We start from the raw sequence: 17,211 nt of genomic DNA on the forward strand, positions 1-17,211 counted from the left end.
TAATCAAAACTATCCACTGACAGGCTTTCTCCCTCAATCACTTAGACTGTTAGATATTCAGTGTGTGGTGTCCTCTTTCTAGTGATATAACAAGTCTGTCACAGGCTTTTCCCGGGACTCTGTGACCTGTCTCACTCTTTGTTTCAAACCCGACCTTAGGTGTGTGTTACACAGCGTAGCCGAAGCCACCGCCACAGATTCAATCCCCCGCTGAATCTGTCAGACAGTCTGGCCTTGCCTCGGTTTTAATGACTGCCCAGTGTGAAGAAGTGAAGCTGCCTGGGTCTGACACCCTCTGTTACAGTATAAAAAGAATAGAAGATGTTAGTATGTGGCTCGACCTGAGGCTTGACGTATCTGAGACTTGACTCCATGAAGGCTTGGACTGTTCACTTGGACTTGACTGCTATGAGACATGACTTACATGAGACTACACTCCCCAAAGCCTTTTCTCTTAAAACACACAGTACAGCGTGTACTCACTGACATAGTGCATGAATTTCTGCACTTAGTAGAAATGACAATCACAACATGTGACTGCAATTGTTGCCAGCTGCCTTACTCACTTGACTTGACAAATGAATATTATACTCTCTTGTGTGTGCCCCCTGCCCCCCTCCCCTTCTGCTACGTAGCCAAGATGGTGATAGCTGAGGATGAGTGTCCAGTGTCCACTACATATACAGTGTGAACACTCCTATCACTTAAAGTACCAAGTGTGAGTATGGAGGTACGCAAATTGAGACAGCATGTGACTTGACTCTGACCTGACCACAGTGAGACCTGACAGACTTTTTCAAACTTGACTTGACTTGACTTGAGACTAGAGTTGGGCCTTGGTCACATAAAGAAGACTTGAAACTTAAACCTTTGTGGGACTTGTCTCATTTGAGGCTAAACTGTCTTAAGACTTGAAGTGACTTGAGAACAAAAACCTCTGACTTTCTGACTTCCTGACTAAAACTTTGGATTGCACTTTGCTAATGAAGTGACTTGACTTGGACTGGCCCTACAGTACTTGAGACTTGACTGTAGACTTGTTCTGACAGTGCTAAGACTTGACTTGAACCTATTTCAGAAGATTCATAGATTTGGATTTATAGGTGCTCTGAAGTGAACAGGAAACTCGTACTGTAAAAACTTTCTGCTTGTAAATGGACTCTGTGGCAGCTGTATGAATCGGCAGGAATTCTAGTTGGCCACCATTTATCTCTCTGTCTGCGTCTCACATGTGTTCACACACCCACAGATAGGTCTTTGGCCACGATTCCTCTGATAAATTGCTTTAGTCATTGGTCCTGGCTGCGTGTATGTGTGTTGAGTAATGAAGAGGCCGGTGAGGCTGTTGTACTCCTCCTCAGTTGCCCCTGAGCACAGGTGCTCTGCTCATCCTGAGTGGGAGTTCTCCACTGAACCAGTTAGAAATTCATTCATCCTGTGAGAGCTACAGTGGGGTTTCTTCATTGTTAATGTGATGTGAGAATGAAGCTGAAATTTTGGGTTTTGGCATGTGTGAGGGAAGCTTAAGACGCATAAAAAACCCATCCCCAATAACAGTGATTACAGTGATAACAGTCACCCAGAAAAGCAGGTTCCTGCTCTTGTGCTGTGCTCCATGCCTTCTACATTAATGACTATTGACAAGTGAATCATCCTTAATGCCCATGTCCTGCTTTCTGAGTACTGACATATATAATATGTTAACCTGGGGACTGTAGCCAAGACATGGATGTGAGCTGACAGCTTGTTCACTGAGCACATAAAATCTCTGTATCAGTATGATACTGGCATATGAGCATAAACCTGGAGGCATTTTTCTTATTGAACTGTTTCATGGCTGGAGATTAGTTTTTAGATGCTCTATATACATGTATGTGTAGGTCTTACTTGGATGTTGGTCACAAGCACTCCCTTTATTTATAACATTCTGGGCTATGAGACTTGTAGCCTGATAAGAAGACTGAATTGCCATTTTGTTCAGTCTGACAACGTTGATTTAAAAGTTGTTAAGTCGAGTTACAACAGCATGCACAGCTTTATGAATCTGTTGTTATTTCTCTTGCTCTGGAGCTTCCTCATTTAAATTCCACCTACAAAGCTCTGATCTGCTCAGTTGTTTCTTATGATATGTTTATGGTCTTCGATTAGCACAACACCAGACCTATTTGAGTCGCTGAAAAAAATCCAAGATGTGAGCATCAATATAGATCTGAGGTCTTATCCCTTTACTCCATCAGAGTTTTTGGTATCAAAAACCCACTGCTTGGAGGCTTGAAAGATGGCTTTGAAAAGTTTGTATCTTTATCCTTTATGGTGAATGGATTCACAACAACTACAAAAGACTCCAGTGGTGACCCAGATTCATCTTTTTCCAAAAATGTGGCTTAAAATTTTATGGTAAATTTTATGGTAATACAGAAATTAAGTCTTGAAGTATGTGCTTTTTCCCTCTGAAGACCATAGGACCCTTAAGGGGCTCTGAAGTGGCTCCAGACCTCAGTTTGATCCACTTTTTCCACTTAGAATCATTCCATCAGTAGTGACAACATTTTACACACTAAGAGGTTTTTGAACTCTTCAGTGTTTATTTAAAGAAACATTTTGAAGCAGATATCATGTTGACTTCGTCAGGTTCATACACACGTGCACAGTGTACTGTATGGTCCTGCTGTTATGTAACCCTGTGAGATATTGTGACTGCCTTGGCCAGGGAATGGTGATGCGTGCCCTCTGCTTTTATGGTCAGAGTGAACAGCATGCTGGGAGCCTAATGTTCTTTTAATGGCTGGTGTGTTGCTGTAGCTGCGGGCAGGGCCTGGAGGGGAGCGATGGAGCTGATTGATAACCCTACGCATCCTCCCGCCAGCTTTCATGATGCAGCATCAGCAATTCATCCTGCCCGGTTTACCATCTTCGAACCACAGCTGACAGCAACACAGTGACTCAGCAATACGACCGTCTTCGTGGATGGAAGGGTTAGAAGTCTACCAGGAAACCTTTTCCTTATTTGTAGTTCTTGCTGCTTGCATTTATTTTAAGCCTGTTGTTGCACTGAATCAATGCTCACAATCAATCACTAGTTGTGTGCTTCCTGGCTGGATAATTAAGTTATTAAAGCCCCAGAGTCTCTCTCGTCTTAAGTCCCTGGCACTGGCTTTTAACCCTCCCACTGACGAAAAATGGTTTCATAACAGAATTGTTCATAGTTGTAATCAGTAATCAGCTTCCCTGTTGCACAATAAGCCACAGTCTTGGGTATTTGGTGCCAAGCAGCTAGTTGGTTTGCAAGGTCACCAAGATGGCGTCAACACCCAGAGGTAGAGCCTTACTCCTGAGTCACAGCCACAATCTCAGCCGAGGTCAGGGCCTCATCAACATGAGTTCAGGAAACACGTGGACAGAGGAAGACTATAGCCACTGTGGTATCAGGGACTGTTTGCTGATTTCCATCTAAGGGTAAAACAACATCAAAGGGAAAATGCGCCTTCTGTATGGGCACGTCCCCTGTCGTGGAAGGGCAGAGCCGAGGAAAGTCGGCTTTGCACAACTTGCAATGGAGCTAAACTCTCTGAGATCACATCAAGTCTCGGCTTTGATGCAAAGAAAGCACTGATGTAACCAGCTTTTTATATGGCTCAGCACAGACATAGACACACAGTGATCATACTGTAAGACTGCTGTAAATGCTGAAAGATGAAAAAGAACATTTTTAAAGAATGAGTGACTTTGAAAAAACAGGACCTCACTATAACAGAGGTGGTGTTGCAGCTTCAGTTGCCAGTCTTATACGTCTCTGTATTTTGCTACATGTATCTGTCCAATTACTTTAAAGCGACAGCTTTCATACTTCACCTCTCTTTATTCTGTACCTTCCTCCTCAGACTCAAGCTGGCAGAAATCGCTCTCCAGCTCATAAAAAGAGATAAGCCAAAGTGTGAGTCTGTGGCCTCACAACCAGAGAGAGAAAAGCATCGGTTAGAGCCGTTTTGATTAGAGGTCCAGTTATCAGTTGACTGTGAGAGCACAACAGTGTAGTTCACACTGTCGTTGTCGACTCCCACACTTCCCTTCCCTCCTCGTCTTTTCTTGTTATGGAAAAGCTCTCAGGCTGCAGCCGCTGCGGGCAAGCAGCCAGCCCGCTGCCACAGCCCTTATACATAACCGCAGAATAGAGGGAAGTCCAAAATTAAAAGCATTGTTATATCTCTGCGGCTGGTGACCACGGCGAGATGGAGTGACAGGCTTAATTCATTGTGCCGTCTCGGGTGACCTTGGCTTTGGCCTCTAGTCTGCGCCCCCTCCAGACACACTATTCAGAGCTGCAGCAGTCTGGGACCTTCAGGAACCAGGATCTGCATTTAGTCCCAGAGACAAGCAGACTGTCAGTAGATTTCTCACTCTGCCTGTGGTGAGTGAGGATTTCTGTAATTCCAAATCTCTTCCCTTTTTTCTTTTTTTTTTCCCAATTCTGTTTGAGCCCCAAATTGTCCTCGTGAATGAATTTGAATATAATGTACTATTAGGGTTGCTATGGTGATGGCTGCAGTCTGCGTGCATGTCAGTTGCCATGCAACTTTTTTTCCCCTCTCCAGTAGAAAGCTGGGCTGCTATGTGCAAAGTGCTAAGCTGACACTGTCAGCTGTGTTTTTACCTGTGTATATTGTATAGCTGCAGCCAGTGTTGATCTCTGTATTTTCCTTGTTGTTTCTCGAGAGGTAGATGAGGATTGTCCAATTTCTAACTGCTAACACTTGTTTTCCTTATCTGATTTGGGGATGTAAAGACAGATGGTGTCGTATGCTCTACAGGTTGTTTGGCCCCTTGAGGCAAATTTGTGATATTGGCCGATATAAATAACTTAACTACTGCTAGCTCGGAGAGGATGTACTCATCTGCCTTCTTGGATTCACGTGGAGTTGCCTTCCTATCACTTGCCAGTGAGAAATTTCATAACTGCATGAGCTGAGTATATTGTTCAGAATCAGAATCAGACTTTATTGCCAAGTAAGTCTGCACATACAAGGAATTTGTCTCAGTATATTGGAGCTAAAAAAACAGAGATAGTAAACAAAGACAGATAGAAAAGTAGAAGTAAGAGTAAGGAGTAAAGAGCAAAAAGCAAATACTATATGTACAAGGAACATTAATATACTTATAATTGAAAATGGCCTTATCCCTTTTCCCAGTTGGAGTCTGTAGTGCAGCAACAAAGACATAATCCCTCTCCGGCTTCCCTTCAACAAACAAGTCCGAAGCACTGGACCTGAACTCGGATCTCTACAGCAATAACCAAGTGTGTAGCCTTGCAGAAACAAGACTGTCAGCAGTTGCCAGTGAACCTCTCATCCTGTCCAGGGGTTTGGCAGTGCCGCGACCCTGACTGTCATCCTGTATTATCTTTTACCTGCATGTGTGCGCAGAGCTGAACTATGATTCAGTGCCCCAGCAGGGGGCCTGATCAGCCTGTCTTTTGTCCATATAGCTCACCCTCCTTTCTCAACAAAAACCTTGATAACAAGTATAAATGAAACACTCCCTGTTTCTATCTCTTCACCCCCACCATCCCACCTTCCCCTTGCCTCACCCCTCGTGCCCTGCAAATTAAAGAGAGTGTCTATGAGCCTGAGCTGGCCTGGCGGCGCTGATGAGGTGTAATCACCGTGGAGAGGCTCAGCTGCTCTCCTCAACCTGGCATTGAGCTCATTAGGCCAGGAACATGAAGTTAAAAAAAATTTAAGCACAGAGAGACTACAGAGTCACTATCACTGCATTATGATGTTGCTAGGAATGGATGCAAGTGTGTGTTTGGAACAGTTGCAGCTAGTGTCATTTCTTCAGATGTGAAGCTGGGGAAAAACTCATTTTCTGCTTCTGCTACCATATTCTTGCAGCCTCATCTCTTTTGCAATTACTCACACTATATTACAACTGAGACCGCACCATTATAGTCAAAACTGTGAGTTAAGAGTGGCGAAGCACCGAGAATCTCTGTTTTCAAGACTTGGAACAAGGACAAAATTGTGTGCATACGTCATCTAAAAGTCTGCCATGAAAGCCAATTTTACATTATTGTTTTCATCCATTTTATTCTGTATTTCTCTGTGGTAATAGAAGAGTGGAGGCAGGAGGAGAAATGGAGAAGCATTTTTACAGTTTGTGATTTGATACAATGCCATGCCCATTATTTCATGCCTTTGATCTTCCCTTGGTCTGAGGCTGACACACCAAAAATCAATTCAAATTTCTTTCCATGTCTTTGTGTTGTGCAGTTTAGTCATTAGTCACTCAGTAGATAGATGGTTAGATAGATGGAGTGATGTTACTCCATTGGTTGACTGGCCGACTGTTGGAGCTTCCCCATTGGCTGTTGGTTTTTCAGAATGAATTGCTGCAATGTTGCTAGATTTACCAACTTTTCAGACCCTTTTAAATGATATATCTAGGGACCTTTTGGACTGAGTGATAATTTTCTAAGTAAACGTAACCAAATTTACAGCACAGCTGTTGCCGTTAACTTATGTGTCTGGAGATTTTGTCAGACAACGTCGCAGTTATAAAATCAGGATTTTATCAGTGCAGAGCAGCAGCCTGGGGATGGATTGGAAGTGAGTGAGTGGTAGTCTCATGTAGTCTCAATGGGCCGTTTTTATGCCAGTTTTTCATACTTGTTCCATTGTCTGACAACGGGAACAGAAAAACATGTAAATGGGAGCAGCTTTATTGGGAATTCAGCTGCAGTAAAATACTGTATATATGAGCACAGAGAGTAGGAGAGGAGCGAACAGATAAAGGGTTGAAACCAGCTGACACAAGGCAGAAAACAAATATCGATGTGATGATGTCACAAATATGCTAATCAGTGTATCATCTAGCAACATTTAACATCTTTTCAAGCAGGCTTTCAACTACATCCTCAATTTTTCACATTGACCATCCACAATCCAGTCATATACTAACAACATCCACACAAACACAAACCAAAGCTGCTGAATGGACATTAATCTAGCTATTGTTGTATATAAGTATAAACTCCTTTGGTAGTCAACAGTGTTTCCAAAAATCCCCAAATATTCTGTCCTTGCATAGTTCAGATTTATAGCTCCACATACAGTAGTTTACTAGCATTAAAAGGTTGCCACAATGGCAGCAATATAAACGGGATGACTCAGTTGTAGTGTGTTGCCTCCTCTCAGTCTCCAGAGCGGGGCTGCATTTATGAGAAATAAAGCTTTATGAAAGGATCAGTACCCTGTGCTTTTGTTGTCCGTCCCTCTCATCTCACACATCTCCCACAGAAACACAGGTTGCCTGCAACCAGACCCCTCGTCCTGGGAGGCGCAAATGCAATTTCACACGTCACACTCACAACAGATTATTCATGCAGGTAGGGTGAAGGGTGCTTAGGCATGTGTGTGTATATGTTCAAATAGGCTAGAGAATGTGTCTGTGTCTGTGGATCATGCAGGGTAGGTGGTGTGGGCATGTGTGTTGCCCAAGGGCATTTCCAAAAGAACCAAACATGCACACACTGACACATGCACACACTCCTCCAGGGGTGAAAGGAGATGTGTGTATGTGGCCTTTCATTTAGCAGAAGGCCATCAGTGAGTCATTCTCCTAAAGAGCACCCATGGGTACTTGTCTTGCTGACACACACACAGTGACTATCTCAGAACAAGGCATTCTGGTCAATGTTTAATGCTCTGTAATTGGTTTTCCTGACCAGCACAGCCTGTAGGATGCCAATGCTGATTTGAAGCCTAGCAGCTGAAGCTGACCACCATTGCTGTCCTACTTGGGCTTTTATTGTGAAACATTAGTTATGTATATTATATATATATCTGCTATGAGAGGAGTAACTGATGTCTGGCAGTCATTACAAGGATTAAACTGTCAAGGTGAAGCTGCACAATCTCGTCTACAATCCCCTCTTCCTTTTCCATGTCAGCTCTACTTAAACCTTCCAAGACATAATCACAGTATATCACACTGATATTTGACCATGAACTGAATGTGATTTTGATACCTGAGCACTGAGTTTCATCTTACCTCTCTTTCTTTTCTGTTCTCTCTCTTTCCTAGAGAACCATGAGCACTGTGGAGGAGGAGCCGGATCACATGATACCATGAAGACAAGCCTGCAGGTCCTGCGCTGCCAGCTGCTGAGTGAGTGGACCAAAGGGAGGGGATTGGGGTGGCGAGGGAACATTAGCAGGGTCTCCTGGGTGCACAGGCAGGGGCCCAGCATGCCAGTGGGCATGGTGTATGCAAAGGGAAAATAGGAAATGTCTAGGAAAGTTGTGTTACTGTCGGACCTCATGTAATTTTCATTGGTGTAATATCTGAAAAACACTGCTTAAAGACAGAAAAGTGATGCATTTGTTTTACTATTATTTATGAACCACAGATATCTAATATCTAGAGCTCTTGTGTAAAATATAATGTTAACTACTTTTCTCAGTGTGTCAGCATAAACACAAAGGTTTTATAGTTTGCTATGAACAGAAAAAACTTCAATTTAATGATAAAGAAAATTGGAAAAGTCCATCAAGCAAGTCCAAAAAAACAGACGTCATTTGGAACACTGCAATCTCACAGGTTGGGGCCATTTTAAACACCGCACATAGACAGACACAGGAAGGTCTTAATCCAGGCTGATGGTTGATCGTGGGGTTGCTGGGTCTTGCTGGGAGCATATTATATGAGATGGATGGTAGAGGTAGAATTCCCATGTTAATGACTGGCGAATGTTCACATTATTGGACAACTAAAGTTGTATGGTTTCAGAGCTGGCAGTCTGAGGGTTAAATATCAGTGTTTCCCACCCATAATTATGACTGTAGTGGTTGGAAACTGGAAATTACATCAACTCTGATATGCCATGGATGTGACATAAAACCAGAGTGCAGACACTGTTGTCAGATTCTGTTGTTAGACTGACAAAATAAATTTGGCACTATATAAATAAAAATGGACTTTACTTTATTGATGAGGTTGGGTAATTCTTTTTTATGATAACTTCAGCTTCAGAGAAGTAGCATGTAGGAATCATGTGTCCTGCTCATGGACATTTCATGAGCAAGACATATGATTCCTACAAAATGGATGCTTAATGATGCTTTTTGTAACTACTACTGCTAAGTCTTGCATCTCTTGGTAGCCTATCGGCACATGAATGAAACATTGTAACTTTATTGTTGGAGACCTTGTTAAATGCCTTCAGGCACCCCCAGTTTGTAGACATCAGATACTGTACATACAGTGCTGAATGCCTGTAGTTCTTGTTATTCTTTGAGTCTGGGCTACTTTAGATTCAGAGCACAGGATCAAGGCTCTGGGAGTGGATGTACAAAGCTCTGGCAGGCTACCAGCGCAGAATGTCACATGAATATGGAACATGGGGGTCAGGCTGGGACCCACCAGGCTCCTGGATGGTTAGCTAAACAGGCTGATGATATCTGGTATGCACCCCCAAGCTTCACCTCAGGGCAGTGGAGGCAAAGGCTGTCTCTGACAAATCTTCCTCAATCCCTCAGAAGTGATAAACTTGGACTGGACTGCTGTGAACGAAGTGTTTTAAGCTGTTGCAGAGGTGGAGTGAGGTTACTTTGCAGCGGTTTAATCGAAAGAGAGGAAGTCTGAGTCGAAGCTGTGGACTGGCTTTGTGTAGAGTTCATATTAAGACCATATTTCAGAGCTGCTTTTTTGGTTTTGTCCAGGTAAATCCAGTCTTTGAAAGCATAGCGAGCTCTTTTGCTTTCATGTGTTCAGTTGGAGATTCCAGTTGAGGTCTGAGTTTCCTTGGGCACAGTACAGAGGCCCACCTGAGATCTCGGTCTCTGTGCAGTACAGAGACATTTCTCATTTCTCTCTCTGGACCAACCATCTGCAGGAGACAGATGTGCCTTAACATCCTCAGGCTGAGGGCAAGAGAAGAGATGCTGCAGATAGAAAAGAACTAAGACGGATGATCCCACATCATGACAGGCATCGTTTTCCTCTAGTCACCCTCTGGGCTGCTTTTTGCTCTTCTGTCTTCTGCATTTTCTACTTTCCAAGTCTTGTCAGTGCTCCTCATACCTATCTGAACATGTTCTGTTGACATAATACAACTGAATCAATGGAGAGAACTTATCGTTTGTGTCTAGCAAATTAAAATTTGTCTGGCAGCTTGGCCTTCAAAGCCAAGCCCGACAAGTAAGGCAGCAGTTGCCTCCAAATGTCTCTGCGTAGGTGCAAATTGTGTTTTGAAGTTGGCTCCTGAAAAAATAAAAAACAGCTTGAAAGAGCGGTTGGTGTGAAGTGTAAATGAGTACACAAGGCTCAAGTAATCTTTCCAATCTGACTTGGTCTTGTCGTGTGTGATTAAAGTGTGTTGTTGCAACAGATTTTTTTTTATTTGGTAAAGCTGCCAACCCCAGTAAAAATGTTGAAATTCTGTAGAAAATGTTGTCAGAGTCTGTGACTTTAATGGAGTTGTTTTACTGCAGGCCTGCAATTCAGTGTTCTCTCCAGATTCCAGACAACTTCCTGTTTAATGTCTTTCCTTCCTGTCAGATCTGTTGCTGCTGTCACAGTCGCTGTAGCTAAATCATTATCCCAGTAAACAGCACAAGGACTCTTTGTTGTTCTTGTTTTCGCATTCTCCCTCAGTCTGATTCCCAGATAAACACGTCTCTGTTCAAAGCTGCTGTAACCTGACAAACAATTTGCGGAGCATTCAAACAGGAAGCCATTATCCTGTTACGAAAGCTTTCCCTCTTATCTCAGGGCTCACATCTGTAGAGCCCAACCCACTCCGCCTCTCCACCACTCTGCCCCATCTAGTCCTCCTCCAGGACGGTCCCAGTGGTCCACAGGATGTGCCCTATCTGTCTGATTTTTGCCCCCAGAGGACAGACATCTAACCAGGAGCACACCCAAGAGCAAACCAAAGGAATTTGTCTGTTTGTGCTACTGTAAAGATGACAGTATTTATACACCCATATGTCTCTCCATGAGACTAAATATTAAAATGCTCTGCCTCTGCATTCATGAAGTCACTGAACAGAAAGAAAAAGCTGTTTTCCTCTTAGGGTGAAAATGATGATCAGCACCTGACTCATCCAGTTTTTATTGCTTGACATTAAGTTTAAGATAGTCCATATTATTTTTTTCTTTTTTCTTTTCTTCTTAACTGATGATAACAGATGTCATCACTTAAATAATATTCTAATCAACACAAACATATGCAGTTGAAATGGACACAGTGATGTAGTGAGAATAACACATTCTTTTGTGTTGTTTCAGTAATAATTGAACAATTGAGTCACAGTGACAGGAGAGAGAAGAGAATGATTGTAATGTAACAGTACTTACACATACCTTTCTGTACAGGTGAAGGGCCTCTTCCTGCTGCACACTTAATGCACACCTTCAATGGTCAATGGTTCAGTGTTGATTTTAAAATTGCTATCATTACAGATCTATTGATGCAGGTTTAGGCTTATGATTCATCTCATGCCTCATGCAGCTCTGAATATGAATACCATATTCCATGTTGTACATGTTGTATTCCATGTTGTATGTGAAGGAACACACTTGCCTGCTCTGCTTTGTTAGTAATCCAGCACTGATGACGTCAGTACTATCTGTAGCAGGGTTAGAAACATCCATTTTGATGTGGATAGTGTCAATAATAATGGCATAATTAGCTGTGCTAATGGTTATGGTTAGAGTAGTAGTAGTAGCAGTATAAGGAGCAGGACTTGTAGTGTAGTCACGGTGGAGACTGGAATAGGAGGTGTGGTGGTTGTAATGACAGTATTGGCACAGTAGTAGTAAGAGTAGTCATGGGATGAGGAACTGTAGTGGAAGTAGTATTTGACTTAGCTATAGGTATAGCAGCATTAGTGATATTAATGCACATATTTATTTTTATTTTTCATTTTATTGTTTCATTATTAGTAGCTGATATAGATAAAGATATGAGTAGTTGTGGTACTGTTGTAGTACTAGTAGTAGTTGTAGTAATGGTAGAATTAGCAGTACTAATAGTGGTAATTGTTGCAGAAGTGCAGTGGGTCCATTGAAGTCAGTCTGGGCTGATAGTGCTCTGTCCAGGCGTGATAATCCAATCTTACCAGCAGTTAGTCAGACAGCTCTCCAGTCAGGGTGCTGATAAAGGGTTTTGTCTGCCTGAAGCTGATGGATCTGATCAGTCTCTGTGGCTCGCTCTGACGACACGTCAAAGCTTAAAATTAAAGGCTCGGACTACCTTCAACAAAACTCCTCGTTTAAGGCTTATGATGGCTTTGATATAGGTCTGTCAGCCTTTATCCTCAAAAGTGAGATATGGATTCATTTTGTATTAAGGGAGCAGAGCCGTGGTGTGTATGTGCCGCTATGATGTGATATAGGTTCATTGGTATTCTGATGAGCACTGTAGATAAAGCCTTCTCCATTTGGCCCGAGGGATTTGGGGGGAATCCCATAGAGGTTTGTCTGCTTCTGTGGAGTGGCTGTGATTAGCATAAATGAGGCTAAATGTGATCCATGGAGGGCCGGCTGGGTGGGGAGGAGGACATCCTTAATCACTGGTTATGGTTCAGTGCCTGGGGGCATCCACACCAGCAGTTATACATGTTTATTCCATTAGATAATGAGGTGGACATACAGTGATTCCCTTTAGTACATTTACATTTGCATTGCAGGTATTAAGGTGTATAAATAAAAACAATTAAGATTAGAGTTTAGCAATGATTAGACCCATTTTGTTAGCAGATGCAGCTCATTCCAGAAGCACAAACCAGTAGTTCACAATAAGTGTTTGATGCCCTGTTATGTTGTCTTGTAAAATAATATACAGTGAGAACAGTTTAGAAATTAATCATCCTCCATTTTTATTTTATTATGCTAAAGTACAGATGATCCATGCTGTTACTGGACTCTTTTTCAAATCCTATTACTTGGCCATGAACATACAATCCTTCTACTATTTGGTACAGTGCACATTAATACAATAATTCATTTCTGAGCATGCAGAGCAGTTATTAAACAGAGCATCAATGTTAGTAAAGATATTATACAGGACATCTTCATGTGGTATTTAATCTTAATACAGGTTTTATCATTACTGTTTATCCAAGCAGGGAGCAGGGAGATGACAGAGCAGTAAGGGTTCAGAAGAACAGCCTGACGAGCCGTCACGAGCCTTATTGATGGATAATTTTGCAGCTCCTATTTTTGGCTTCCTCTAGAGTCTCCACTTCAAGTAGTGCCACCGCCAGCTACCCACTGATCACAACCAGCCTGGCTCCAGCACTTGCTTCATCAGCAGATCGTTTCCGTGCACGCCTGAGTAGCATGTATCGCACGTAGCGTGAGGTGACCCCTGGAAGAAAAAAAGCTAAATATCCCACCCTCCACGGCGAGTAGCCCCCACCTCAGGATTGATCATGCAGCCAGGCTGGTGCATAAGCACTGATAGCCTGCAATACCGCACACTAAGTGCTCCAGTATGATGGATTGGGCTGGAGGAGCCATGATGCAGTGCGTCTCAACTATACTGTTCGTCTGGAGTGAGATCTCAGCTTATGAGTGGCTCCATGGAAAAAAAAAATGAATGCAGAATCAGCCTAGAGTAAATGTTATGTTGTTCTCCATCTCACCCGTGTAACTTTAGATTCAGTGACAGCCGCTCTGGCCTCTGTCCCCTGACATTGAGACTAATAGTGAACGATTGGTGGGACAAAGCCTGCATTGGATCAGTGCGCAGGATCCTGCTTTGCTACATGATTTATTGATGTCCCTGATGACATCAATGGAGGACTTCAACGAATGTCACCAGCTTCCTATGCATTCAGAAGAGGCCTAATTCAGCAGGTTTCCTGCATAAATTGCCCCTCCCACCATACACACTGGGCTAATGGAAAACAGGTTGATACCATTTGTCAAATAAATGGGGACATAATCGCACTGTAATTTTACCCCGGCGTCCTTTTCTCCGTGATATTAGCATGTGCTATTCTGCAATGATCAGTTGGTGGATATAGATAGTGAGGGCAACAGGTTGGTGTGAGTGATAACAGTGTTAGCTGTGTGTCGCCTCCCTGCCGATAGTAGAAGGACAAAGAGAAAGAGCTGCTATTCAATGTCATCACAGGAATCTACTCACACCAGTTATTGCTCTATTTTGTCCTCTTCAGAAAATTCTTGCTGTTTGTCTCGTCCCTTGCGTCATAGCCGCCGAAAATGGTCTTTTGTGGGTGTTTTTCATGCTTGTGAGAAAATATGACAGGCCAAAAACAGCCAACAGGCACAATGGTGAAAAAATCATGCTGAGTAGACAAGTGTTGCTAAGCAAGACAAATGTTTCAGAGAGTGCCTCCTATATTCCCATTACCTCTCACACTTTATTTTCCTTTGAATGTCCATTTTGGTCCTTGGTTTAATGTGTCTAATCCAGCCATTTTGCTTTTATCCATGTCTTATCACTGATGAAACGCCCACACGTTTCCCTCTCTTACACCTCTGGCTCAGGCCTCCTTTTAGCACATTTTCCCACCCTGTCTGACCTCACTATTCTTCCCTTTTTCCATCCAATTTTCTCATGTTCTTCCCAGTACTTCAACTCAATAATGGATGTTCATGAAGCTCAGTTCGCTTCCTGGGCCTTTTCAATCATTTCTCTTGTTAATTCACTCCCGGTGCCTGCTTCTCAGCTGCACGTCTTTGTGGAGGCCGAGCCAGGGCTCTCTGTCTGCGTTCACCCTGCTTACGCTCTCACTCCATCAGCCAAACGCACAGGCATTGTGACAAATTACATCCATTTGCCTCAGTGTGCAACACAGTGCATGTGTAAAAACATACAGATACACATGTGATCCCTGCACACACAGAGATACAGCAATATAACAAATACTGTATAGGTCAAAATAGATGGGTTTCTGTTTACACAGAATAAAGGACACAATAGCAGGGGCGGGGGGTGGGGTCAGGTGGTGTTGGAAAGCACACTGCTACAGTACATGATAGCTTATATATTGATTCAGTATATAAGCTATCATGACATTGTGGAAGCTGTTGCAACTGGACAAGCTACTGTTCTGTGTCTGTGTCTTTTTTTTTTTTTTAGCTTGTCTTCCTCTATATAGCCAGCAGGCAAATCTACAGAGCTTCAAAGGCTGAACACAAAGATTCAGTGATAGAAATGAAGCAACTTACTAGAAACCTGTGAAATTACAGTTAAAATAACATTCAGTTACCAAACACCTTTTTACTGTATCCTGCACACTGATTGATTGCTAACATTTCATTTATTATATTATATTATTTATCTTCTTTGTGGCGTCCATATTGTTTCCACATTTTGACTGAAAAGCACATGAACACACCAAAGTCAGAAGAATGACTCTCCAGCTCTGGAAATGGGACCATCTGAGGAGCATGTGAATGTGACATTGCATTAACCCAGATTACATAAAGTTAGCTGCGCTGGGAATAAGAAATTGAATAACAAGTTGGTGTCCCAAACAATCAACCGACAGCATGGGCTAAGAGCACAGAGACCCCTTCACATTTGTAATAATATTGTTTTTTTTGTTGTTGTTGTTGTTTTTTTTTTTAAGTATTGTTAGCCACTGCACAAAATAAGAGCACAGAACCTCCCTCATTGATGTAATTGCTTTCATAATGGCAGCTAATATTAAGATGTGAAGCTGCAAATTACAGGCAAAGCTTCACTCATACCTAAATCAATACAGGATTATTTACCAGAAGTATTATTAAACAGACCCTTAATAATGAGATAGTGTGGATCCTGCAAAATCAAATGAGGAGTCTCATTTAAAAATCTAAACTATTTCACCTAAGAACCCAACACAGTGTCTGATACAAAATCTAAAGGCCAGTTTTTTTATTTATTTATTTATCTCAGTGCATATTCAGCACTAATGAATATATGGGCAGTCAGATGTCTGAGTGCAAGCTAACTTAAAAAGCAGATTCTCCCCTTTAACATATTAGATGTTATCTTTAATAAAATATGATTTGACTAAAGTCCTAAATGAATATTAATATCCATGTTGGTTACAGACCAGGGTGAAACCACCTTTTTTAAGCTGAGTTTCTGATCATCTGAACAAATCAGAAGAATGTGTGCCTGTTTATGTGTGTGCCAGAGCATTTAGTCAGCCCATTTCTGATATAACTTTGTTTGTAAAGGGAGTCTGGGTTATTATGTTTTATTCAGTAGCAGCAGAGTGTTGGGTTGCCAGGTTGTGACAGCCAGGTCTGGGCACTGATTGAATTGTATGACTCAAGCTAGACCACAGCATGGTAAACATCCTCGCTCTTAATTAGCCTCTATTGTCTCCTTTATTAGCACTGAAAAAAATATTATTACTCTACCTTGCCTGCAGCCGTAAGGCTCCACATTACACAGTTACATGTGAGGTACCTTTTCTATCTTAGAAGTTAGTGTGGATTATATTTTACCTATGAGTTTGTGTTTTTCTCTCTGTGTCTTTTTGTGTTTTTGTTTCATGCACCTTCAGTGCAGAATTTATGTGTGAAATGTAATGTCTTGTGAGCATCTCAAAGAGTTTTTCATCCAACAATAGCCCACACACTTAAGCTTTGATAGGTTGGGTTTGTCTGTGTTCAATTTCCCTGCCTAAAGGATCATCTCAGGAAAGACGAGCAGTCATAAATCAAGGATGGCCATGTGTGCTATCTCCTCAGATATGGGTCTGGAGTGGGCTCCATGGATTAGAGACGTGACAGGCTTGGTTAATGGAAGACGGGGCCCGGACCCTCTATCCTGGTAGTCTGTGTGATTGAGTATGGAGGAATATGATTAATGATTCAGAGGCTGAGTTTAAATAGTCAGTGCTTTGGGGTTCTACTGTGGTGTGATTTAAATCCCCCTGCGAACAAAGAGGAAGTAAAGAAATTTAAGATTACTGATAGTGCCTGGTGCTTGGGCTGTTTTTAAAAATTATTTGTTATTTTTCCAGTATTCTATCGATTTGTACCCTTTTTTTGTCGAGATGTTCAACAGATTTCTCTTCTCCCATCTCATTGTCCTCTGCCCCTCTAGGAAATGGAAACTTGGTTTCCATAGTTACAGAGGGAGCACCATAGTTAAACTATGGCTGCAACATCTAGGTCACATGGGTTGCTGTAGACTGTGTGTTATGTATAACTCTTGTTTTTTGGGGGGGTTTATGA

At 42.3% G+C, this 17,211-nt stretch overlaps 1 protein-coding gene across 3 annotated transcripts in view; it reads left to right on the top strand.

Annotated features, from left to right (window-relative positions):
- tmem108 (transmembrane protein 108) overlaps positions 1 to 17,211 on the top strand; it is a 63,872-nt gene that overhangs the window by 17,505 nt on the left and 29,156 nt on the right. For all 3 annotated transcript variants that reach the window (XM_051066855.1, XM_051066854.1, XM_051066853.1), the window contains exon 2: positions 8,083 to 8,166. In XM_051066855.1, the coding sequence (XP_050922812.1) occupies positions 8,127 to 8,166 (40 nt within the window). In that variant the 5' untranslated portion in view covers positions 8,083 to 8,126. The remainder of the gene's footprint in view (positions 1 to 8,082; positions 8,167 to 17,211) is intronic.

This window comes from Lates calcarifer, linkage group LG24 (genome assembly GCF_001640805.2).
Source record: "Lates calcarifer isolate ASB-BC8 linkage group LG24, TLL_Latcal_v3, whole genome shotgun sequence".
Lineage (NCBI taxonomy): Eukaryota > Metazoa > Chordata > Actinopteri > Centropomidae > Lates > Lates calcarifer.